The following is a 26737-nucleotide window of genomic DNA, read 5'->3' as shown; positions in this document are numbered from 1 at the left end:
ATAGATAGATAGATAGATAGATAGATAGATAGATAGATAGATATGAAAAACACTACTTAATGCTAATATAGACGCGAAAGGCACTATATTACAAACAGTTTAGATTACAGATAATTCAGGTTACTAACAATTATTATGATTAACAATATGTAATTGGATACCTTTAAAACATCAAAAATATCTAAAATTGATCATCTCAAAAAAATGAAAAGACGAAACAATAAACCTCTAGACAGACAAACAGATAGATTTATTGATTGTGAGTGCTATTACAATGATCGCACGCTTCCTATTAATTTGCCCCAGAATGTTCCAGATTGATGTCGTTAGTATGCTGCACACATGTCAGTCACACTTTGGCGTGCGCGTCTTTCACCCTCGCATGTCTGATTTTCTTCCCTCACAGATCTGTTACCTGCAAGTGAAGGTGAAGTAGCGACCCTCTCCTTCCTTCAAGAGGTTGTGGACATTTTGCTTCCTTACATTGTGAAAACATTTGATAGATCGACGAAGGTCATCGATTTTCGCTATCCAAATGAGCTACTACAGGAGAACAACTGGGAGCTTTCTGATAATCCGGAAACACTTGAAGATATTTTATTAAACTGCAGGACATCACTGAAATATGCCATAAAAACAGGTAATTCAAACGAGTTACGTTTTGGAGAAATAGACGAGTGTAAAAAAAGCTTTAAAAGTTGGAGTAAAGAAAGAAAAGAAAGAAAGATAGAGCCTTCTTTATTTCCTTAAACTGAATATGCTCATAAAACTGATGCGTACTCATAAAATAAATAAATCCAAAAGAATGCAAACACAAGTCTCGAAGTAACAAGTAATTGAAACAGAATAACATGTAAAACATCTTAAAACACAAATACAACCCAGGGTTTCTGAGCGAACGTATCAGTTCATATTCACGAGTCTGGATCCACTTAATGAAATTAAGTACAATTATACGAATTTATAGTATACATTTATAAATGTCTATAAAACATTTTTGTTGATTATAAATGGATGTTTTGGTGTGCACGTGTCAGTATCAGTAAATCAATATTATAATAGATTTGTGCATTTAAGGCTTCATTCACTCAGCCAGCTTTTTGAAGTTTGAGTAGACCGGAATGCAGTTCACATTTAGCTTCTGCTGCCTCTGATGCCACCAGAAGGTATAGGCTTCAAAGTCCAACTTTAGTAAATTACATTTTATTTATCTCCCCACTGAGTCAGCGCCATAATGTGGCAGAGTAGTTTGAGCGACCAATCATCCCCTGAGCGAAGTCGTTGACGGTCATGTTCTCCAAGTGTGACCTTTAATGACGGCAAGGTCGGAGGTGGGATCCTGACTTAGACTGACTCAGCCATCTCCCCATAACACCAAAGGGCCATCCAACTTTCTGGCGTCACTCGATGTCTTGCATACAGCCTGTCACGTGGAGTGACGTCATGGGTGGACTGCACACCGTCACTGGCACCGCAGTCTCTTCCTTCATTAAGTCTTTTTACTCTATCTATCTATCTATCTATCTATCTATCTATCTATCTATCTATCTATCTATCTATCTATCTATCTATCTATTACTTAGCGTCTTTCATATCTATCTATCTATCTATCTATCTATCTATCTATCTATCTATCTATCTATCTATCTATCTATCTATCTATCTATCTATCTATCTATCTATCTATCTATCTATCTGCCTTTCACATTTATCTATCTATCTATCTATCTATCTATCTATCTATCTATCTATCTATCTATCTATCTATCTATCTATCTATCTATCTATCTATTATATAGTGTCTTTCATATCTATATATCTATAGTGCCTTTCACATCTATCTATCTATCTATCTATCTATCTATCTATCTATCTATCTATCTATCTATCTATCTAACTATTACATAGCGTCTTTCATATCTATCTATCTATTGTAATAAGTGGAGACCAGAGGCGTGGAAAGGTTTGGGGCAGCCACCCATTTAATTCGGTTTCCTGGCTGCAAAAGTCTTTGAGGCATTGTAAACAGTTTTTACAACAGAGTCCAAAACAGAACTGCCTGCCAGAGCAAAGGCAGTGTGCTTTATAGCACAGAGGGCGGAAGTGATGTCGTCCTCTGGGCCGAAACTGGAAGTGACCTCATCCTTGGGGCCGGAGCCGGAAGTGATGTGTCCTTCCTGGAAATGGCGGCTCCTGGTGGGATTTCCCGGGTAAGACCTGCAGAGAACTCAGAAAGAGCGTCAGCGTACCCCGCTCCCCCCTGGGCAGATGTATAATCAGTATTTTCTAAGCCCTTCAGCTGCCTCCCATGCACACGTATGTGACACTATCTATGTATTTTAGTTTTTTCTCCTTGTTCTATCAAATAGTTATTTGTCTTTATATTATTTTTTTGTTATATTTTTATTAAATTGTCAATTGGCTTGTTTAATTTTATTTCTTAAACATTTTATAGAAGTCAACCAATTTCAAGTAAACCAAAGTTTACCTAAAACAAAAACTCAGTTAACATCTGCTAAAAGTTATCTTTAATCAGATGGGTAATTTTTTTTTATCTCAGATCAGTTAGGCTGATCACAACTAGCTATTATTTTTGAGCCCATTTAATAAATAAATAAATGAGATCTGCCCCTTTGATTTTTACAGCACAATACTTGTTAAAATCAGTCACTTTTGTTTTATTCAAGCTTCACTTGCTTTGTGTTCATTTGGATTTATGACTCATACTTTATAAAGATCTATAAAAATACATTTATAAGCAGTTTATTCTGAATGGATTGTAAAAATATGCTGCTAGATAAGTGTTGGTAGGGTTAGTTGTTTTACTGAAGACCATCATCATGACATTTATTATCTACATTTGGTTAACAAAAAAAAAAATGTAACAAAAAAAGCTTCAGAAGATGGCAAGAGCGGCCATTGTGCCGTAGTGATTAGTCCTCCAGTCCCGGATTCAGACTCCTGTCTTGATAATGTACATGTGTGTTCTTGCTGTGTTTCATCTTCCAGTCACCGTGTAAGTGTGTCTTGTAATGGAAGGCTATTCAATTCAACATTTACTTTTAATTTGCATGCTGGATTGCCAGCATCAGCTGACATTAATAAAATGGAACAACTGGGTTCTGAAAATGGATGGAGAAATGGAAAACAGGAATCAGTCAGATGATGTGTGGCTCTGTGCTCTACACACACTCTTCAAAATGGCCGCTCTTTAATTTCACTTACTGGGTTGTGTGGTTCCTCGCAGAGCCATTGCTCGACAGAGAACTATTTCTTTCTGGGAAGGGATTTTTTTGCATCTAAAATTGGTTCTTTGGGCTTTGAAAATATGTGGACAAAACAGAAATTGTTAACCCTTAGTATACTTTAAGATCAAGAAACCCGAGCTTAACCTGTGGAATTGTGTGCAGCAAGAATCCTTTTAAAATGAGGAGCTCGCTGCTGTTTCACAAATTCGTTGTCATCTCCTCATGGCTCTTTATGTAGAGATCTAAATAAAAAAATCAAAAAGGTTCTTTCTGAAACCTTCAACTCGATGATTCTTTTAGGAAACAAAAATTGGTTCCCTTGGGTCTTCACCCTGAAGGACCACTCTGGCGCCTTTTATTTTTAGGCGTGTCGGGTCCAGGAAGCTTTGCAGCTTAGCTGTTCAAATTGCAGTGACATGGCAGACATTTTTGACCGACTTGGTTTGAATGAAGGATGGTGCAAATAAAGTTCTAAAAGGCTGATCATACGAGGGGTGTTCAAAAAGTTTCCGCACTTTGTTTAAACTCCATTTATTAAGAGTTTCAAAAATATATGACATCAGTTTTCTACACAGTCACCTTCCATTGTGATGCAATTTTCCCAGCGATGTGCCAACTTTTTAATGCCCAATTATTACTCCTCCCGCCTTCACCATTTCAAAAGAAAACATAAAAGTGTGGAAACTTTTTTGAATGTTCCTCGTAATTTAGTGACAGAGGGCATCATTCTGCTATTTGCTAGGTGGGCTTTTCACAAGGTTACTTTGTTAGACTTATTATTACCACCACTACATACAGTATTCGGCTGATGACTTTATCAATGTTAGGAATCACAACAATGGTTTACATGCATTTGTGACACTGGCAGAAGAGCAGGCCGGAGTGATTTGCTCAGCAAACCCGTCACTGTCCCTTGTTGAATATGAGGGCCCACCAGAGGTCCAGGTGGAGTTTTAAGATCGGTGTCTCAGTTGAGTTTTGAATACAATGCTACCATGCCATACTACAGAGCAGTGCTTCCCAAACTCGGTCCTGAGGGCCCACTGTGGCTGTAGGTTTTTATTCCAGCCAAATTCCCATTTATTTAGAGGGTCTTTTTTCCATTCTTTAATTCTTACCTTTAGAAAAGCACAGCAGTATGATTTTTACATTTATATACTACTTGCCATCCCCTGCGGCTTCGCCCGCATATTAGTGAAACAGGACAGTGAGGAGGGTCCCGCCCAACTCCCTACCTCTGACATCATGTTTCCACCTCCCCTTTGCCCGCAGCCTCTGTCTCTGATTAATGTGTATATATCGTTCCATCAAGTGAAGTATAATTCTTAGCGTAATGAGAGAAGTTGCAAAATAAACCAGAATGTCCAAGCAAATTATAGAAAAAAAAAGATCTGAATCCGTTAAGTAGTTCTCTCGTTCATTAACTAAGTGGAGTTAAGGTTACCTTGCGAGGCAGACACGTGACTGAGGAAGGCCCTGCCCCCCTCCCCGCAGCCCGATGAGTCTCTCTCGGATTTGCGCTAATGCATCGGTACCACAAGCGAACTATGATACTTAGCGCGATGAGAGAAGTCGCAAAATCAACCGGAATGTTCCAGCAAATTATAGAAAAAAAATCTAAATCCGCTAAGTAGTTCTCTCGTTCGCTAGCTAAGTGGAGGTAAGGTTGCACCATGAGGCAAACACGTGAGTGAGGAGGGCTGCGCCCCCGATGAGTTTCTCTCGGATTCGTGCTAATAAAATGGTACCGCAAGCGAACTATGATACTTAGCGCGATGAGAGAAGTCGCAAAATCAACCGGATTGTTCAAGCAAATTATAGAAAAAAAATCTAAATCCGTTAAGTAGTTCTCTCGTTTGTTAGCTAAGTGGAGTTAAAGTTACGCCACGAGGCAGACGCGTGAGTGAGGAGGGCCCCGCCCCCCAATGAGTCTCTCTTGGATTTGCACTAATAAAATGGTACCGCAAGCGAACTATGATACTTAGCGCGATGAGAGAAGTTGCTAAATCAACCGGAATGTTCCAGCAAATTATAGAAAAAAAAAAAGATCTAAATCCGTTAAGTAGTTCTCTCGTTCATTAACTAAATGGAGTTAAAGTTACGCCACGAGGCAGATGCGTGAGTGAGGAGGGCCCCCAATGAGTCTCTCTTGGATTTGCGCTAATAAAATGGTACCGCAAGCGAACTATGATACTTAGCGCGATGAGAGAAGTTGCAAAATCAACCGGAATGTTCCAGCAAATTATAGAAAAAAAAATCAAAATCCGTTAAGTAGTTCTCTCGTTCGCTAGCTAAGTGGAGGTAAGGTTACACCATGAGGCAAACACATGAGTGAGGAGGGCCGCACCCCCGATGAGTTTCTCTCGGATTTGCGCTAATAAAATGGTACCGCAGCGAACTATGATACTTAGCGCGATGAGAGAAGTTGCAAAATCAACCGGAATGTTCCAGCAAATTATAGAAAAAAAAATCAAAATCCGTTAAGTAGTTCTCTCGTTCGCTAGCTAAGTGGAGGTAAGGTTACACCATGAGGCAAACACATGAGTGAGGAGGGCCGCACCCCCGATGAGTTTCTCTCGGATTTGCGCTAATAAAATGGTACCGCAAGCGAACTATGATACTTAGCGCGATGAGAGAAGTTGCAAAATCAACCGGAATGTTCCAGCAAATTATAGAAAAAAAAAGATCTAAATCCATTAAGTAGTTCTCTTGTTCGCTAACTAAGTGGAGTTAAGGTTATGCTGAGAGGCAGACACGTGACTGAGGAACGCCCTGCCCCCCTCCCCTCAGCCCAATGAGTCTCTCTCAGATTCACGCTAATAAAACGGTACCGCACGCGAACTATGATACTTAGGGCAATGAGAGACATCGCAAAATCTACCGGAATGTTCAAGCAAATTATAGAAAAAAAAGATCTAAATCCGTTAAGTAGTTCTCTCGTTCACTAACTAAGTGGAGTTTAGGTTACGCCACGAGGCAGACGCGTGAGTGAGGAGGGCCCCGCCCCCAATGAGTTTCTCTCGGATTTGCGCTAATAAAATGGTACCGCACGCAAACTATAATACTTAGCGCGATTAGAGAAGTCGCAAAATCAACTGGAATGTTCCAGCAAATTATAGAAAAAAACACAATCTGAATCCATTAAGTAGTTCTCTCGTGAAAAGTGGACAGACATACAAACGGGTCTAAAAAACTATAAGAAATTTCGTGCTGGGACCACGGCCCTTTTTAAAACCGTTTCTTATCGATCACCTAGGGTCCAAGGCTAACCTACATTCCAAATTTCAAGTCCCAAGTCCTCATGGTTTGGGAGATTTTGTGACGAGTGAGTCAGTGGTATTTGACTTATATATATGGATTTAGAAATATTTCTACTTTTGCTTTAAACGCTTACCTCTCTTTGGTTGTTGAAAATTGTTTTTTGTTTTTTTTTGCACCCTTCATTGTATCCTAATAATGATAATTAAAACAAACAGAACTGACCGCCAGGTAAACAGCACCGAATGATGAAAGGCTGCAATACCTTTAGCGTCAGACCCCACTAATTAGTAGATAATAAATGAATGAAAAATCAGGCTGAAAATTGTTCAAAAGGTAAAAAAAAAAACTATCCACTTATAAGCGCTTAGTACATTTTAATAAAAAATTACCAGACTTAGTTTTGTCATTTCTCCAATGAGTCTAAAACACAGAAACTGGGAAATAACAAGTCACTCCATTGAGCTAAGGAGTCCAATTAAAAACAGAAGTTGGTTGGAAGAAAAACGTGCAGCTATGGGGGGTTCCCCAGGACCGAGTTTGGGAAGCACTGCTAGAGAGTACTGTTACACCCCGAGAACAGCTCAATCCAAACCAGAGACGCAGAGATGAGAAGATGTCGGGATGAAATGAATGATTCTAGTTAAGATTAAATCTCAGTGTAAGTGTGGCTATGTGAGATAGAGGGCTGGCAACCCATCCAGTGTTGGTTAAGTTAGAGAAAGTGCAGGGAGAGCTGTGGAGATTCTTCTTACAATTTTGGACTACATAGGACAATAGAATAAGAAAATAAAAATGACGAGGAAAGGCTGCTCAGCCCTTAAAAGCTTGTCAATCCTATCCACTTAATTATTCTAAAATAACATCAAGTTGAGATTTGAAGGTCCCTACAGTCCTCCTCTCCACCGCACTATTTGGTTATTTATTCCAAGTGTCTGTGGTTCTTTAAACAAAGGAAAAACTTTCTAATATTTGTGCGGTCTGCCCTTAACAAGTTTCCAACTGTGTCCTTGATGCAGAATTTATTTTAAGGTAACAGCTGGGATCCACTGGATTAATACCTTTCATAATGTTAAACACTCCAGTCGTGTCACTTCTTAATGTCCATTTGCTTAAACTGAAAAGGTTCAACTCCTTCAAACTTTCCTCATAACTCAGATATCTTAGTCCTGAATCAGCCAGGTCGCTCACTTCTGCGGCCTTCCTCTACTACTGCTTTGTCTTTTTTTTGTAGTATGGAGACCAGAACTGCACACAGTACTTCAGGCCTCACCAGTGCGCTACATAAATTAAGCATAACCTCCCGTAACCATACAAGACCTCTAATATTATAAGAGACAGAAAGAGAGAGACAGAGATACAAACGACATTGAAAAAAGAAAAAAACGTCTTCCCAGCCGGGACTGTAGCAGTCCGCTGACAAAAGATGGTAAAGTCTTCACTTTAAACTCTTTCGAGACTCATTTTGTTTCTCCTTGTGTCCCAGAGCTGAATAGTTTTCCAAAAAAAAAAATATACTTATTTATGACAAACGTCACTCTGTTTTATGCTCTAAGAGCCTTTACACTATGTGAATTCACATATTGAAATTTAAGTCAAGTCAAGTCGGAGAGCATGCACTGGTACAGTGTGTTGCCTCACCCACCACACAACGAAACAACTCGGGATCCCGGTTGGCAACCTCCCAGGCAGACACGCGGTCCAGTCTCACCATCTGGAAATGACCCTCTATCTGCCGCAGCCAGGTGTTACATGGGTGACCCCTTGGCCTGGTTCAGCCACTCAGGTCCCCAACAATGAGGATCATATGAGCTGGTTTACCCTCGGGGAAACGTGCCACATGGCCGTAGTGCTGTAACTGACGCTCCCTCACAATGCAGGTAATGTGCCTCATTCAGGACTCCATGAGCAACAGCAACAGCAAAGTCAAAACAACAATAACCAAGGATTTTCCGGAGAGACACAGTACCAAAGGAGTCCAGTCTTCATCTAAGGTCACTGAATAGCGTCCATGTCTCGCAACCATATAGCAAGACAGGAAGGACCAGCACTCTAAAGACTTGAACCTTCATCCTTTTGCATAGATATCAGTAGGGCCACACACCCCTTTCCAGCGACCTCATGACCCCCCATGCTCTCCCAATTCGTTTACTGACTTCATAGGAAGAGTCACCAGAGACATGAATGTCACTGCCGAGGTAAGTAAACCTCTCAATGAGGTTGACACTCTCTCTGCAGACAGACACACTGCTGATGGCTGTGCTCAAAGAGGTCATTGTAAACCTGGAACTTGGTTTTTATCTCACTCACTCAGACTCCTCGCTCAGTCTCTCGAGCGCCCGATCAGAGCCTCCATTGGCTTCATGAAGATCACAGCATCGTCAGCAAAGTCAAGATCCGTGAATCGTTCTTCACCAACAGATGCCCCACAGCCACTGGACCCCAAATTCACCTTCTGATAAGAAAAAAAGGCCTGAAGTAATTGAGGAGCTGGTAATCCGTACCGTCCCCTAGCACACCATGTTGTTTGATAAAGTCCACTTGCCAGTTTGCCTCCCACAGATCTATGTCTGTGCAGTCATCCCAGGGTGAACGTTACCACAGGCGTGTCAGCTACACGAGCACATTCAGCACTACGATCAGATGGTGCACATACAGTGCATCCGGAAAGTATTCACAGCGCATCACTTTTTCCACATTTTGTTATGTTACAGCCTTATTCCAAAATGGATTAAATTCACTTCTTTCCTCAGAATTCTACACGCAACACCCCATAATGACAACGTGAAAAAAGTTTACTTAAGGTTTTTGCAAATTTACTAAAAATAAAAAAACTGAGAAATCACATGTACATAAGTATTCACAGCCTTTGCTTAATACTTTGTCAATGCACCTTTGGCAGCAATTACAGCCTCAAGTCTTTTTGAATATGATGCCACAAGCTTGGCACACCAATCCTTGGCCAGTTTCGCCCATTCCTCTTTGCAGCACCTCTCAAGCTCCATCAGGTTGAATGGGAAGCGTCGGTGCACAGCCATTTTAAGATCTCTCCAGAGATGTTTAATCGGATTCCAGTCTGGGCTCTGGCTGGGCCACTCGAGGACATTCACAGAGTTGTCCTGAAGCCACTCCTTTGATATCTTGGCTGTGTTCTTAGGGTCGTTGTCCTGCTGAAAGATGAACCGTCTCCCCAGTCCGAGGTCAAGAGCGCTCTGGAGCAGGTTTTCATCCAGGATGGTATTGGCCTGGTGATGAGAGATGCCTGGTTTCCTCCAAACGTGACGCCTGGCATTCACACCAAAGAGTTCAATCTTAGTCTCATCAGAGCAGAGAATTTTGTTTCTCATGGTCTGAGAGTCCTTCAGGTGCCTTTTGGCAAACTCCAGGCAGGCTGCCATGTGCCTTTTACTAAGGAGTGGCTTCCGTCTGGCCACTCTACCATACAGGCCTAATTGGTGGATTGCTGCAGAGATGGTTGTCCTTCTGGAAGGTTCTCCACTCTCCACAGAGGACCTATGGAGCTCTAACAGAGTGACCATCGGGTTCTTGGTCACCTCCCTGACTAAGACCCTTCTCCCCGGATCGCTGAGTTTAGATGGCCGGCCAGCTCTAGGAAGAGTCCTGGTGGTTTCGAACTGGATGATGGAGGCCACTGTGCACTTTGGGACCTTCAAAGCAGCAGAAATTTTTTAACCCTAACCCTAACCTTCCCCAGATTTGTGCTTTGTGACAATCCTGTCTCGGAGGTCTACAGACAATTCCTTTGACTTCATGCTTGGTTTGTGGTCTGACATGAACTGTCAACTGTGGGACCTTCTATAGACAGGTGTTGCGGTTGTTTTGTCTACACTACTCACACACATACAGGGATTCAACATCAAGTCAACAAGTCTAACACTCCTCCTAACAAAGAGGGTCTACCCATAACAAAACAATCAGTTTTATCGACGTTTACAGCTTTTTTTCACCCTTTGCCCCTGGATGTCAACTTTAATCGACATCTGCCATAAAACCCCTTGTATCAAAAGAAGTCGACATCCACCCTAAAAAAGTTAAGCAATTTCAGGTAGGGGTGTAAGAAATAAGACTAGAACAGCATAAAGTAGAAACAGCAAACCCCTGTATTGGTTGAGAAAAGAAATAAAAATTGTATTTTACAACGAGAGTTAATTACATCTTCTCAGATGAGAGTCCAGTCGTGACTCCAGCACAAAGAGATGGGTCGAGATGAATGGACACTGGAAATGTTAAAGCCATCAATCTTCTGGTCTACAGAGGAGGAAGAGGAAAGGCGTTAGTTTATAGCACCAACTTGTGGAACAGAGGGGAATTACCATAACTAGAACCCCTAAGCGTGACACGTGCTATTAGCCTTCTTGATCACGTCTGTCTACTACCTGGATGTTGATAGTGATGAGTCCACCATGACTCCCAGGCCCATCTCATAACGTGCAACTTCAACTTTCAGAGCTCCCATTGTGTATTCAACTCTAATAGTTTTACTTTCCATGTGTAACACTTTACATTTATTTAAATTAAATATATTAGATTTAATAAACTTTATATCTGGAAACAGAAAACATGTGACAACATTTTGATCATAATAAGTGATAACAATATGTAATTTATATTTTCTTGGAATATAAAAAATTGGGCGGTTTGGCAAATGACAGGAGACCATTCAGTTCATTGTGTTTTTTAGGATAATTAACAGTTACACTCCCCGAATACCTCATCTAGACACCCTTTAAAAGTTGTCGAGGTTTCCACTTCTGCTACACGACTAGGTCGTAAGCTCCAGTCACTGTGATTGAGTCTGTAACGTACGTCCCTTTAATTCCTACTCAAGCACATATTTCAATGTTCAATTGAAAAGAAAAAAAATTCTGCAGGATCTGTTAATTTGATGACCTTTGACCTAAATGAGGACCCCCCTTTCAGGGCTCTGATCTAAATTAGGTCCCCACACAACATTTTCTGCTTGGTGTAGTGTCAGTGAACCGACAAGGGTTTGTGAGGCAGCCAGGAGACAGAAAAAGGGGTCAAAACCAAGAGTTTAAAAATAAATGTTTTGAATCAAAAATGAGCAAAAGCAAACACATCCAAATTACATAAAAACAAGAGACAGTTCCTTATGAGCAAAATGCAGGGGACAAAAAGCAAAGATATCCAAAAATCATAAACCAAACACACAGGATTCCAATCAAATCAGTGCCCGCTCTGCATTTTTACTGCTGGGCGCAGTCCCTCATAATCAGGTGGCACTGCCTCCTTAGGCTCCACAATTAGGAGAAAGGGCAGATGTTTTATTGTATAAACTCCTATAATGACCTTACTTTCCCCTTTATTGTCTTTATTGTGTAGACCTTAATAAAATGCTGTCAATCCCATACACATAACGCTCTGTGATCAGGTGCTTCAGCACTTCATGCCCCCTACCCTTTCTCATCTGTAACCTCGGGCAATTAGACAAGGTAAAGAAACAGGCAGGAGTTAAGTTACATATTTAATTATGTATTATTGATAAAAATGCCCAGAAATATTAAGGAAGCAGAACACTATGTGAATATTGGCCAAATATAAGTAGTAGTGCACCTTGTGTCCACAGACGGCTCTCAGCTTATTTTCAGTCTAGCTTGCATTGCTACCACATGGCTTTTGAATGGAGTATTGAAGTGTGTGAAATATGGCTGCCCTGATAGACGTCTTTTCGTCAAGGCCAGATGATTAGAGAGAGAGAGAGGAATAGGCAAGGTGACCAACTTTATGCCATTCTTACCACAAAACACAAACCAATGGAGCGTTGTAGTACAGAATGGCCTCTAATTCCAAACCAATTATAAACAGCCATACTTTAGACCAATGGAATTTATTTACTTGTTCCTTCTAAGGCCATCTACCAATAAAGGTGCCCAGGTACATGGTGTGACAATTTAATTCCCAGAATGAACCCATAGAAAAAAAATTGAGAGTGCATCTGTGCACAAGCCGCCACGTTCACCTTCAAAGTACACTTTTTTTGCAATTATGTATTTAATTGGATGATTCTGTCATTGCTGAAAACATTACCTGCAACTCTGTTTCTGGAATACCCTTGAGTTCCTTTGGCATGTTATGCTGGACTGTCAGAAATGTCTGAAAACCTTCTTAATTTTGGGCAGAGCCAGAAATCACAAAGGGCTATTTGGGTGAATAGAGTGGATAATCTAATTTGGTAATTGATTTCTTAGGTAGGAAGTTGCAAACACTGAGAACGTCATAGTTTGGGGTATTCTCGTGATGGATGATCCATTTTTCCGACCACATTTCAGGTGTTTTCCATATAACAGAATCCTGTAACCTTTTCGGCACTTCTAAATAGCACCGTTGGTCGGCTGTTGATCCCTGCGTGATGAATTTGTGATGGACTGACTACCCCCTTCTGATCGATCCCCCTCAACCGTGTGATACAACACAGTCATTCCAGGAATTCAACTGTCACACCTCGTACAACTCATCCTCCAGTTGCTTTGTTTAGTCAGTTTATGGCTTTCCTAGAGGTTCTGTAAGTCCAAACGCAGTCACTCTTACCAAAGCTGATCTGATGCTCCATCCCTCTTACCATAAACTCCTCATCCTGAGTCCGCCCTAAAGTCTGGGTGTGCGAGCTGTTTAGACAAACCTCAAAGCACCTCTGTCAGCATCATAAAGTAAAACATGTCAAGCTTTACATTTGCGTTGTCTAGTTTACAAATAAAGACATACAAAGTATGTATCAGCTTATATACTAGAAATCACTCCCCTACCTTAGATAACAAATAAAACTGCTTAATACCAAATAGCAAAGTCATTAATAAACAACACACTATAACATAAAGAAAACACAGACATAAGACCCTCAGAAATATAATTAATTAAAAAATATATACAAAATAATACTAATAAAACAGTTAAATAAACAGGAAAACTCAAGCTGGGGGAAGAATTCTAACATAACCAGGACGTAAAGTGCAAAAAGCCATTTCAACTAGACTTGTGGTGGTAAAATGTATAAATATCAGAGTCCAACTCAAGCAAAATGCAAGCGTAAAACAATGCAGTTTTTGTACAATTGTTAGTTGTTGATTTCAGGGGGTCTACAGCTAACTGCCGTTCTTATAAAACAGGGGTGTCCACACTTTTTCGGCTTGTGAGCTGCTTTTAAAATGACCAGGTCAAAATGATCTACCTACATTAAAAATTATATATATATAATATATGTGTGTGTATATATATATATATATATATATATATATATATATATATATATATATATATATATATACACATACTGAGTATATTTTATACATAAAATGTATGTTGTCGTACCTTGCATAACTGAATAACCTTTATGGCACAATAACAATTCCATACATTTATGGTCACAACGGTATTTGGACTTAATAATCGTCATGTGGGGAAAAGCCTGACTCGTATAAATAAGCAGAGCCAAATAATGCAGTCAAGGAGCTTTTGAATTCACCTGAGTGAAAAATGACGGCTGTCCAATTAACTGCAATTTTAGTTCCCTTTCTTTTCTCTTTCTCAGATCGCTTTTTGGAAGGACGTCAGTTTCGTAGTTTTTATGAACAGTTCAAAAGTGCCTTTCCACATTTTTCTTCTTTGGAATAGCAATGATAGATTGACAGATGAGACAAACGCACTTCGATTGTGACATTGTGAGAAAAAAATCCTCTTCCAATTCCACATCCAGCCCATACCCTCCCGAAAATAATTTTTTTTAAATCCCTTCTTTAGTCGATATAAATTGGAAAGCTAACTAGATTACAGCTGGAGTTTTGCAGTAGCTCGCGCGTGTGTTAGAAGAGAAGAGATCTCAGACTGGCTGCCCTGTATGTCAATCAAGTGGCAAATGCCATAGGGAGGATATATGATAGACTAACGTTTAAAATAAAATTTTTTTGAATGCAATGCGATCTGCCTGCACTACCTTTGCGATCTACCGGTCGATCGCGATCGACGCATTGGCCACCCCTGTTATAAAACATAACTTTTTCTAAAGAAGTACCTGGCGGAAATGTAAACTCTGTGTTGAAGTCTTGAGTTAAAATTGTTGGCTGTAGCAGACCGCGATGGACACCCGGTCGTTGTTTTGTTTTTTTTGGATTTGATATGCATTGTTAATCCCTGAGGGGAACTAGCCATTTCACATGATCTTTTTGGGGTCACAGTGCAGGGTCAGCCAATGTACAGCCCCACCTAGAGCAAGTTGCAGGTTAAGGGCCTTGTTCATCTGCCCAATGAAGAAGAACCCCTTCTGGCAGTAATGAGATTTGAACCGGCAACCCTCGAGTTACTAAGTGTCTACATGAAATACTGAATCGGTATAATCTGCAGATAATGCAGTTGTGAGGTTTGTTTTAGGATGTGTTTATTCTCTGTATTCATAATGGCTTACAGGGCCACACTTAGGGAGCCCCTTTCCTCTGGCATTCATCTCTGCATAAGTTAAGTGACGTTTTGGTTTACTCGCTTGTACTTGTTTACTTTTATAGATCATTTAACATACAGTTAATATATCAGATATGTATGTCAGGGCATCTTGGGGCTGTCGATGATTTCTACAATTAATCTGGCGCCCTGCCCGGGGTTTGTTTCCTGCCTTGCTCCCTGTGTTGGTTGGGATTGGCTCCAGCACACCCCTGTGACCCTGTAGTTAGGATATAGCAGGTTGGATAATGGATGGATGATTGTACATTTTTACTGCAAAAAAAAAACCCAGGAATTTAGGGCGCATGTTTTAATGTTTTGTGTTATCACAAAGTCGCTTATTTACAAACAATGAGTTGTTTTGGGCTATTTTTTTTAATCTCTATTATATTGTTGCTATGATTTTCATCCATCTGGCACCCTGGTTTTCATGCTTGTCTATATATTTTATCATTGCACAATCACAGAGTGAGAAAACTTCAGTTCAGCTTGCTTTGCTACCACATGGCCTTTGAATGGAGGATTGAAGCAGGCCTCATGCTTGTCTCAAAATGGCCGCTGAGATCGAGTTCTCTTCATTATGACCTTCCGTTTATGGACAGATGGTGAGAGAGAGAGAAGGGTAAAGGCTAGGTGACCAACGTTACAGTATTCTTAGCACAAAAATACAAACCCATGGGGCATAGTATTACAGAATGGCTTCTGATTTAAAAACAAATCCTAAACAGCCATGCTTTAGACCAATGGAATTAATCTTCCAGTTCCTTTCTCACCAGTTACCAATGAAAATACTCAGGTACAATTCACCCCCACCACCCCCCTGTTTGTTTAGTCAGAGGGAAACCTCCCCTTCTCCATTTTATGATAATATTTACTCATATCACACTTAAATAGCTCCAAGGGGGGCCCACACCCCAGGCTTCGATGGTAAATACTTAATCCTCTGTCCTCTCGTCGTCGACACTGCCCCCACTGCCCCTACTTTCCAGTGTTATTTTTGTGTACATCAGGTATTGACCTAGATTTTTGGGCATATTCGCTGTTTTTAAGCTGTCCTTGGGCTATACATTTTTTAAGGACCTGGCAACCCTGATTAAGGTCAAAATATAAAAATTCATATCTCCGATTATTAATTAACTGAGGTTGTGTTTTAACTTGGTTCCTCTTAACTGTCTGTGAGTGATCATGATTGACTGCACCTGGTAGCTTCTCTGTGGTGCTTATTTGAACACTAATTGTATTGACCAACACACATTACAATGGCAAAGTCCAATGAGCTCAGTGCAGATGTGAGAAAGAGGACCATAGATTTCCACAAGTCAATAGTGCCATTTCTAAACAACTTCAGATTCCAAAATCATAAGTTCAACTATTCGTTAACTACACGTTTTTTGGAGCTGTAGTCACTTTGTCAAGGTCTGGAAGAAGACCCAAACTGATACCCTCATTTGAGAGAAAACTGTTCCTGGTGGTCAGATACAATCCAAGAACCAGCAATCAATAGGTCTGCCATGAAACTGAACGCTGCTGGAACGCCAGTGTCACTGTCCACAATCAAGTGAATTTTACATGACCATGGGTTGAGAGGCTGCTATCCAAGAAAGATGTCTCAGCATCTTCAAGCTCAACTAAAGTGTGTGGCTGATCACATTTAAAAAGAAAAGCCATCTGCATAAAGGTTTTATGGTCATAACAGACCAAGATTGAGATGTGTGGATACAAAGACTAGAGATATGTTTGGAAAGAAAATGGTGAGAACACCATTCCATTTGTTAAGCATGGTGGTGGTAGCATTGTTCTTTGGGGTTGCTTTGCTGCTGGTGAAACTGGTGCATTGCATAAAGTCAACGGGTTCTAATAGAACAATGACCCTAAACACCCTTCATGCTAACATGAAATCAGGCTAAACATGAATTCCTGACCCCAACCTTAAGAAACCAACAAATCTGGTTGGAGTCCACCAATTCTGCTAAGGAGAAGAAGAAGTATCCATATAGAATTCTGCTAGAAGTTTGTTGATGGCTACCAGAAGTATCTGATCAAGGTGAAACATGCTAAGGGACTTTTAACCAGATATTAGGTGTGGTGTATGGCTATCAAGCTTGATTGAAGTTTATGGCTGATCACATGGACAAAGCAATATTCCTCTGTATGAAGGTTTTATGGTCAGAAGTGACCAAGATTGAGATGTGTGGCTACAAAGACTAGAGGTATGTTTAGAAGAGAAACAGTGAGGCATTCAACCCCAAGAGCACTGTTCCATCTGTTAAGCATGGTGGTGGTAGCATTGTTCTTTGGGGTTGCATTGCTGCTGGTGGAACTGGTGCATTGTATAAAGTCAATGGGATAACAATGAAGGAGGATTACTTCAGAATTCTTCACCACAACTTTGGTCCATCAGCCTTAAGGTTGAATCTTGGACAAAACTGGGTTCTATAACAGGACCATGACCCTAAACACCATTCAGATATAGTTTTGGAATGGCTAAATCAAGCTACAATGAAATGAGGCAAAGCATGAATTCCTGACCCCAACCTTAAGAAACCAACACATTTGGTTGGAGTCTACCAATTCTGCCAAGAAGAATGGTCAAATTTCCATCCAGAATTCTGCTAGAAGCTTGTTGATGGCTACCAGAAGTATCAGATCAAGGTAAAACATGCTAAGGGACTTCTAAACAAATATTATGTGTGATGTATGGCTATGAAGCTCGACTGAAGATTATGGCTGATCACATGGAAAAAGCAAAATCAATCTGTATGAAGGTTTTATGGTCAGAAGAGACCAAGATTGTGATGTGTGGCTACAAAGACTAGAGGTATGTTTGCAGGAGAAATGGTGAGGCATTCAACCCTAAGCACACTGCTCTATTTGTTAAGCATGGTGGTGGTAGCATCGTTCTTTAAGGTTGCTTTGCTGTCGGTGGAATTGGTGTATTGCATAAAGTCGACGAATTAATGAAACAGGAGGATTACTTCAGAATTCTTCATCACAACTTTGGTATATCAGCTAGAAGGCTGAATCTTGGATACAATGACCGTAAGCACTCTTCAGATTTGGTTTTGAAATGGCTAAAGCAGGCTAACATGAAATATTTGGAAAGGTCTTCCAAAAGTCCTTAAAAAAACAACAAATTTAGTTGGAGTCTACCAATTCTGCCAAGAACAGTGCTCAAATATCCATCTAGAATTCTGCTAGAAGCTTGTTGATGGCTACCAGAAGTATGAAACATGCTAAAGGACTTTTAACCAAATATTAGGTGTATTCTTTGGCTATAAAGCGCAACTAAAGTTTATGGCTGATCACATGAAAAACGCAAAATCCATTTGTATAAAGGTTTTATGGTCAGAAGAGACCAAGATTGAAATGTATGGCTACAATGACCTGAAGTATGTATGGAAGAGAAAAGGTGAATCATTCAACCCCAAGAACATTACAATACAATACATTTTATTTTTGTATAGCCCAAAATCACACAGGAAGTGCTGCAATGGGCTTTAACAGGCCCTGCCTCTTGACAGCCCCCCAGCCTTGACTCTCTAAGAAGACAAGGAAAAACTCCCAAAAAAACCTTGTAGGAAAAAATGGAAGAAACCTTGGGAAAGGCAGTTCAAAGAGAGACCCCTTTCCAGGTAGGTTGGGAATGCAGTGGGTGTCAAAAGAAAAGGGGGTCAATACAATACAATACAATACACATAACAGAACAAATCCTCAATATAGTATATTGTTCCTACTGTCAAGCTTTGTGGTGGAGGCATCATTCTCTGCGGCTGCTTTGAGGCCAGTGGAACTTTATCTTCAGCTTCTAGGATTCTTGCTTTGCCGCACCTCATTTACATTTGCCTTTGTGTTTATCGCTTGTCTCTGCTCCCTTATCTTTGCTTTCTTTACATTTTTAATTTTCTGTACTTGACCCTTGCATTCTTTTTTGCAGGGTCGGACCCTCTTATTAAATGGCTACTTTCAGGTGCAGCAGCCACGTACTGCACAGTTGCTCTTTAAGGCATCTGCTGCCCCAGACACTTTGCTGTGGTATTAGTTTGCTTCATTCTTTGGGTTCTTTCTTCTTCTTGTTTGTAAGAGTTCTTGGACTCTGTTGGCTTTGATTGTATTTTTTAGCGTTTGTGCTTTTGAAGTTTATGTTATGAACTTTTGGTTTAGTTGTTAATTCTGTAGTAGCTATCAATTTTAGTTAGTGCATTTTTGTTGTTCTTTTCATTTCTTTGTTTTGAATTTGGAATTTTAACTTTTTTTAGATTTTATATTTTTAATATTGAATTCTTTCTTTTTGTGTTGAACTGACTGATAAGCAACCTGAATAAAATTTTTTTATTAGAAGATTTGGATCAGGGAAAAAAGAATGTTTTATTATTAAAGGGAGTAAACGTTACCCTGGTCAAATATCAGGCAATGGTTTAGAAGTGTTATATTTTGGCCTGTCGCTGGGGTTCATATCCTTGTTTCATGTCCCTTTTGTTCCTTTTTGTCTTATTAATGTTGTTGCTTTTGTTAATTATTTGCATTGTTCCTTGTCTTTGATTTTGCCTCTGAGCCATTGTCATGTGCCTTGTGTCTTGTGGGTGGATTCCCCAAGCAGAAGGGGCTGCCTTCAGCCTTACAAAGGTGGGGGTACTCCTACAGTTCCTGGCGGTTCATACAAATGCACCAAGGAGTCGGTGAATTTACTTGTTTATTTTGCGGTGCTTGTGCTTTTTGTGATTTCATTCGATTTTGACATTCTGCTGTTTTTTGACCATTACAGCATTGGGACTTTGTATTGGATTGTCTTATTGTTTTGGTCAACTTCTATTGCCTTTTGTGCTCCATGTTGTTCCAAAGTGTTTTGGAAGGACACATCTTTTTTTATTTTAAGATTCTATATTTGTATTAATATTTAGCTTAGGTGTGATGATATACCCCCTAATATGTGCATTTCTAAGCATTTTTTGGACTCTCCGTTTATAAAAGGTAACTATGCATCTGATATAACCTATCAAATCACCGGAACCAGATAACATTCAGATAACATTTATCCTCAAGTGCTTAAACTAGCCATTGACATATAACTTTAGAAAGTCCTCATTCTGGCTTTATTTCTAGCCAAAAGACAGAGATTTAACATCAGAGATACTAGGGTGGCACCACCTCCTGAGGCTCCATTCACAAGCCACAGAAAATGGTAGCACATTTAAAGTTGCAGAACAAAACATTAAATACCCATAAATACATGTAATGCCACACAGGGATCCCAGCCATCCACCACAATATTTACTGTATATAAATACCATATACAGTTTATATATATATATATATATATATATATATATATATATATATATATATATATATATATATATATATATATATATATATACAGCGATCCCCCACTAGTACACTAGTACATCCTACCTGTAGTGTACTTTGCAGCATTTGGTTTTCAGCAGTCACTACAGTAGACAAAGAGTTTTGCGTTACAGTACCCAGATGATTTCTTACAAGCCCCGTAATTGGCTGAAAGAGGAGACTCAACCAATCCGAGCGGGATTTTCATTCTCTTGGGCTCTGATTGGCTGCTGCTAACGTGGGTCCCCGACGGATCTCAGTTCTCTGTGTATTGCATAACTTCGATTGTTGTGAACTTTTCATTTTGTTTTAAGCCTTACGATGGCTCCCAAGCAACCTGCATCTTCTAAGCCTTCTGGTAGTAGCGAGCCTAAGCACCAGAAGAAGAAGACCTTGACCATTCAGGAGAATATAAAACTCATAGATATGCTTTGGGGAGGAAAGAGTTACGCGGACTTCGCTCACCATTACAAGTTTACATGTGTTTAAAGCGTGTGGGAGGGGTATTTTAAGGCTTAAACTATAAAACAAAATGTATTTATATGGTCTTTCTATATCGTGGATTTTCACCTATCGCTGATGGGTCTGGAACGTAACTTCCACGATAGGCGGGGGACCACTGTATAGGACGTTCAAAAAGTTTCTGCACTTTTTTTTAACTCTATGTAATAAGAGTTTCAAAAAATAAAATGACATCACTTTTCACACAGTCGCCTTCATTTGCAATGCAATTTTCCCAGCGTCGTATTGACTTTTTAATGCCCAATTACTACTCCTCTTGCCTTCACAGTTTCCAATGAAAATATAAAAGTGCAGAAACTTTTTGAACGTCCCTCATACATAAATCAGTTCATTGATATTAGCAGTTAAACACTACTTAAATGTAAATATATACTTATAGGTTTTTAAACACTTTAGTTATTCATTGCATCACAGCTTTTTTTGCTGTTAAAATATGCATTCACTATATTTATACAGGCGTGTTTCCTTTTTTCTTTAGTGTATCAAATAGACATTCGTAATTCTTGAGGTGTAATTATAAGTACGGATTACCACTTTAATGAGGCAGTACTTGTTTCTTACCAAAACTTGTGTTATATGACACACAGCAACAAATAAAAAACACACAAATCTTTAAAAAAAAGTCACAAATGTACAGGATGGTCCAGATCTAATTATGCAGGTCCAGATCGTCTGGATGACTTTGATTTATGCGGGGACAATTCCAGTTCGGAGCGAAAACGATTCTTCATGTCGTCAGTTCACACACTTCCCGATGGTCTGGGATTTTTCGGCTAATTTTCTATGTCATAAACTTAATAAGTTATAACATAATGAAAATGGCATAATTAGATCTGGACCACCCTATATACACCGTCCATAAGATGTTTAATAAGAAAATACACAGCTAACAGGCTTAACAAGTTTACAAGTCAAAATAGACAGATTTTGCTGTTACACTAACAAGTCGGTTATTTATTAAACAGCACTTTCAAATTTATCTTTATCTTTTCTTTTTCCAAATAAGAAGAACAGAAGAGAGAGTAGGGGTTAGTGCCGATTTTGGAGCCACCATGAATAGTAATGCTGTCCAAACTCAAATGGGGTCACATTTTAATTAAAGAACAAAATAAAAAAAGTCTGAATTCATTAAAGTAGTCTAACTGTACAGGGTGACTTGTCTGATTCCTTTTTCTCAGCTTATTACTCTACTTTCTTTAACATAAAGGCTAATAATCCAATCGTCTCTCGCTCTCTGGTAAAACAAACCTTGACTTGTTGCTCTTTGTTTACACTGCTGGACGTTTGCTGTGCATTAATTCAACTACTGTAACACGTCACATAAAGGACCACTGCAATTATTCTACTGTAAAGCTTAGAAGAGCAGGGGCTGATAAGATTGTTTTTTGTGATCAGCTAATTTTACTGACTACCAATCAAGTCTTTTGTAGCGAGAATCAGCCGATATAGCTTGGCGGATGATTGATCGGAGCATCCCTACTTGGGGACTAGAGAAGCATTGATGAAGTAATGAAGTATGTCAGACCTGTGGGCAAACATGTGATTTGAGCTAACCACTGTGCCGTCGTGCATATGTACGGGCGCCATTGTCATCCTTACCACCGTCACCGTCACCTCCTCTACCTCTTAAATCAGCGGTTCTCAAACTTTCATATTTCACAGAGCCCCCGACCCTCTACCAGGATTAATTCTGCGGCCCCTGCATAATATAAAATAGATGAGAATAACCCAAGATACAACTAACAAAGGTATGATACTCGTGCGGTGTCGCGGTATCCTATAATTTTTACTTCCATAAGATTTGCATGTGTTCGGCTAACTTTGATGAAATATTTGCAATTTATTTTTTAAGTGCTTTAATAACTGTTAAAATGCCTTGTGTGGTTTTTGGTAGTAATTCTAATCCCAAAAACAATGAATAAATGATTTATTCTTATTTAATTATTTTTTTATGTAAAGACATGATTAAATATGTTTTAATTTTTAAAAATCTCGTAAACAAGGACACCGATCAAGTCAATCTGCGTGAGAGGAACGTATTTCCGTCCGACAAATATTATACCGCTGTTAGTTGTATCATGAAAATAACCCAATACTCAGTAAATTATTTAACTAAATTTGGCAATATTGGATATGCTGCCAATGTGGTGTAGTCATGCCGCATTATCACCTGATCTACTGTTACCCAAATGTTTGCGACAGATACCGATACATCTCGAACTTTCTGGACTGAAAATACGTGATTATAAAAGCAGCAGCAGCGGCGACGCTCATCATAGAAACAAACTTCAAATAGAAAAGGTGCTCCGAGTGTCTCGATATCTCGAATATCAAACCAAACCTGGACAGGCCGTGTACTTTAAAGCAGGCACATATTAGTCATTAGATCTCGTGTCTTAGAAATGTTTTATTTTAATTTTAGTTATAATGCATTCATTGTGATTATATGCTTGCAAATTTAAATTTAAATTAAAAATGTAAAAAGTTCATTTTGATGTCTTGTTCATTTATTCGACACCCCTTTGTACAGCTAGGGGAGTGCGCCCCACAGTTTGAGTACCACTGTCTTAAATTATTCTTGAGGCAGATTGAAGACTTAAGTGCCAGCTTAAGTGAAAAATTAAGCAAAAACATACTAAGAAATTGCAACACAAACACTGACTTAATCAGTTTTAATGCGAAAAGATGCCAACGAAAGAAGAAAAGAAGTGGCCGCTAGGGTGGAGAAAAGAAGAGCTGCTCAGGAAGCAGCAAGCACATCAACCTCTGAGCAAACGAATGGTAAACGTACAGAGAAAGAGGATGACAACTAGGAATGCTCAAGTCAAGTGTATTCACTGCACGTTATCGTATTATCATTACTGGTATAAAATAAAAGTCTATTGTATTATACTTTGGTTCTTCTTAATACCTTTTGAGATGAGCTACCGCCCTTGGAATTTCTGTGCATATAACAAATGTCCATTCTCATTGTTTATAGGACATCTGCTGAGTTCTTAGTCATCTCTTAGTCATCCTTCAGTACATTGTGTACATCGCATCAACCTTTCTTCTGGTACATTCTTTATTTGACCATCTCAGTATTTTTCCTAAACCAGTTTTTATATTTCAATGTACATTTTGTTGTTCACTTGACCTTTATCTGGTTTCCTGGTGTACCTGAACAGGTTTCTGACATTTATTAACCCTTTATGCTATTTGTTCAAGACGAATGCCATGTTACCCTAAAATTATTCTTCCAAAATCTCTGATGGTGAACCTACTTAAAGATGACCTTCCACGGTCTGCTTTAAAAATCCGACATTTCCATGATCTGTTAGAGTCAGGTAAAGTACACAAAAGGACAGCAGTTAACAGTTTTTCAAAGGATTATGAATTCCACGTGCCTTAACATATTTTTTTAGATCCTCTGGCAGAAAGGATTATGAGAAATGCCTACTGCCAAGTTCCAAGCCTTCACTAATACTGGGCTTTGTTGCAGTGTGTCAATCACGACCTCATTTAAACACTTCAGAACAAATGGAGTCTACTGAGCGCAGAAATGAGATCTTTTGTAACACTGGCAGATACAGCTTCAGAGCGCTTGGCTCATCTTATTCCAGCTTTCAAGGCAGCAATAATTTTCATTTCAGGTAAAAATGGTTCTGAACTCATTTCCTTAACTTTTTAATGAAAATGACATTAGCCTTATTTTTTTTTTTCAAGGCATTTAAATTGATTTTAAGATTAGCAATAGAGTAGGAAAATGGTTCTGTCTCAAAAATCTCAGAGTGACTGCTCTTAGGAGTAAAAACATTTTATCAGTTTTCCTAAACTACTTCTAAATTCACCAGCGTTTAGCTTTTTTTAAAAATGTTTTATTTTATTTTATCTTATTTGACGAAAACATACAGAGCCCCTGAGGGGACACGGTGTATTGGATAAGGAGAGTCTCGCAGAGAGATTAAGGGGGATCACTAAGCAGACGGACACGTCAAACGACTCTAGAAGACAATGGGGCACAATGCAAGAGTGAACACAACTTCAGTAACTACGACTAGTTGCAGTATAACCGTTACTTTATGTGGTACTTCCCATGACCGTTACATCTGTGGATCATTCATTGTTAAATATACGCCCATAATCGGGATTAACTCTTGCTTTTTCATTTCAGTGTTTATTACAGTATTATTCATGATGTTGCAAATGTGTGCTGCTTAGCATAATATCCTACCTTATTATGTTTTGAATATTATTATTATTATTATTATTATTATTATTATTATTATTATTATTACTATCTTTGTGGTGAAGCTACAGCATTAATATCAGAAAACTATGAAACGTCATCATGGGTGTTAATTTGCCTTGAAATCGTGATGTTGTTCATTCTCAGATGTGGCACCTACTCTTCTCTAGGACTGCGAATAGGACATTTTGTAATGTCTACTCATGGCCTACTCTGAGGTAGGATAAATTCTATCTAGGACTGGGAATAAGACGTTTCATAATGTCTTCTCATGGCCTACTCTGAGGGAGGATAAATTCTAATCCGAGTCAGACTTCTAGCGCAATTCGTAAGAGTAATTCTAATATCTAATATGTAAAGCAGAGTTGATGTATGTTTGTTTGTCCGCCATACAAATCTGCACCGGGCATCCGGTCACCACCAAACTGGGCATGGGGCTCCTTTGTGACCAGGAGGAGGTTATGGGGTATGTTTGGTTGGGAAAAATGTTTGGGGTGAATTGCAGGCACCTTTTCACCGACAGTTTCGCACATGTCCCCATACTGCCAACAGGAGAAGGGCTGCTGATGCAAGACCGGATGAATCATCTCAAGAAAGGGAAACCAGGCTGTCTGCCAAAAGAGAAGGGCTGCTGATGCAACAGCGGATGAAGCACCTGAAGAAAGGGAAGGCAGGCTGTAGTCGATGTATGTTTGTTTGTCCGCCATACAAATCTGCACCGGGCGTCTGATCGCCACCAAACTGGGCATGGGGCTCCTTTGTGACCAGGAGGAGGTCATGGGGTATGTTTGGTTGGGAAAAATGTCTGATGCAAGTGCAGATGAAACATCTCAAGAAAGGGAAACCAGGCTGTCTGCCAACAGGTGAAGGGCTGCTGCTGCAACACGTAGACAAATGCAGCACAATTTTAAAAATATGGCTTTCGCATACAACAGACAGGGTGCATATCATGAACATCCTGACGCTGTTATTGGCCGAATGGATCATATCTGTGTTTATTGTAGAGCTCTAAAATGGAAAGGAGAGTCACTGGGATTGTGTTGCTCAAATGGGAAGGTGCAACTGCCATCTCTACTTTGTCCACCTGAACCTCTACACTCTTTGATGTCAGGATCAACACCAATTGCAAAGCATTTCTTGAACAACATCAGGAAGTACAATTCCTGTTTTCAAATGGCTTCTTTTGGTGTAACTAGACAAATATGAGAGAGTGGGCTCGTGCCCACATTCAAAGTGCAAAGTCAAGTTTACCACACAATAGGATCATTACTTCCATTAACTGATGGGACAATTGAGTTCCTTCTGATCTACTTCATGGGAGATATTTCCACGACAGCGCATCATGGACACAGCAGAATACCGAACGTGAGACTGGACATTGTGATGGATTTAGAATGATTCCTTCATGAGAACAACGCATACGTCACCCTTTTCAAGACTGCACTTGAACGTATGTCAACAGATGATTATAAAGTTGTCATAAGAGCTGACAAAATGCCATAGGGAGAACATCACCGACGATTCAATTCTCCAACACTTGATGAGGTTGCCATTGTAATGGTAGGCAATGACTTTGGGAGGCGGGACATTATCCTTGAGAAAAGCAACAGAAGTCTTCAGCATGTGGCAGACACACACTGGTCGTATGATGCCCTTCAGTATTCACTAA

At 39.6% G+C, this 26737-nt stretch overlaps 1 protein-coding gene across 1 annotated transcript in view; it reads left to right on the top strand.

The window, feature by feature from the left end:
• Positions 1 to 26737, top strand: part of gad2 (glutamate decarboxylase 2) — a 117632-nt gene that overhangs the window by 4625 nt on the left and 86270 nt on the right. The window contains exon 4 of the mRNA XM_039753912.1: positions 407 to 640. Within this exon, the coding sequence (XP_039609846.1) occupies positions 407 to 640 (234 nt within the window). The remainder of the gene's footprint in view (positions 1 to 406; positions 641 to 26737) is intronic.

The sequence above is a fragment of the Polypterus senegalus genome, chromosome 5 (assembly GCF_016835505.1).
Source record: "Polypterus senegalus isolate Bchr_013 chromosome 5, ASM1683550v1, whole genome shotgun sequence".
Taxonomy (NCBI): Eukaryota; Metazoa; Chordata; class Cladistia; order Polypteriformes; family Polypteridae; genus Polypterus; species Polypterus senegalus.
This window is presented reverse-complemented; position numbering and strand designations above follow the sequence as displayed.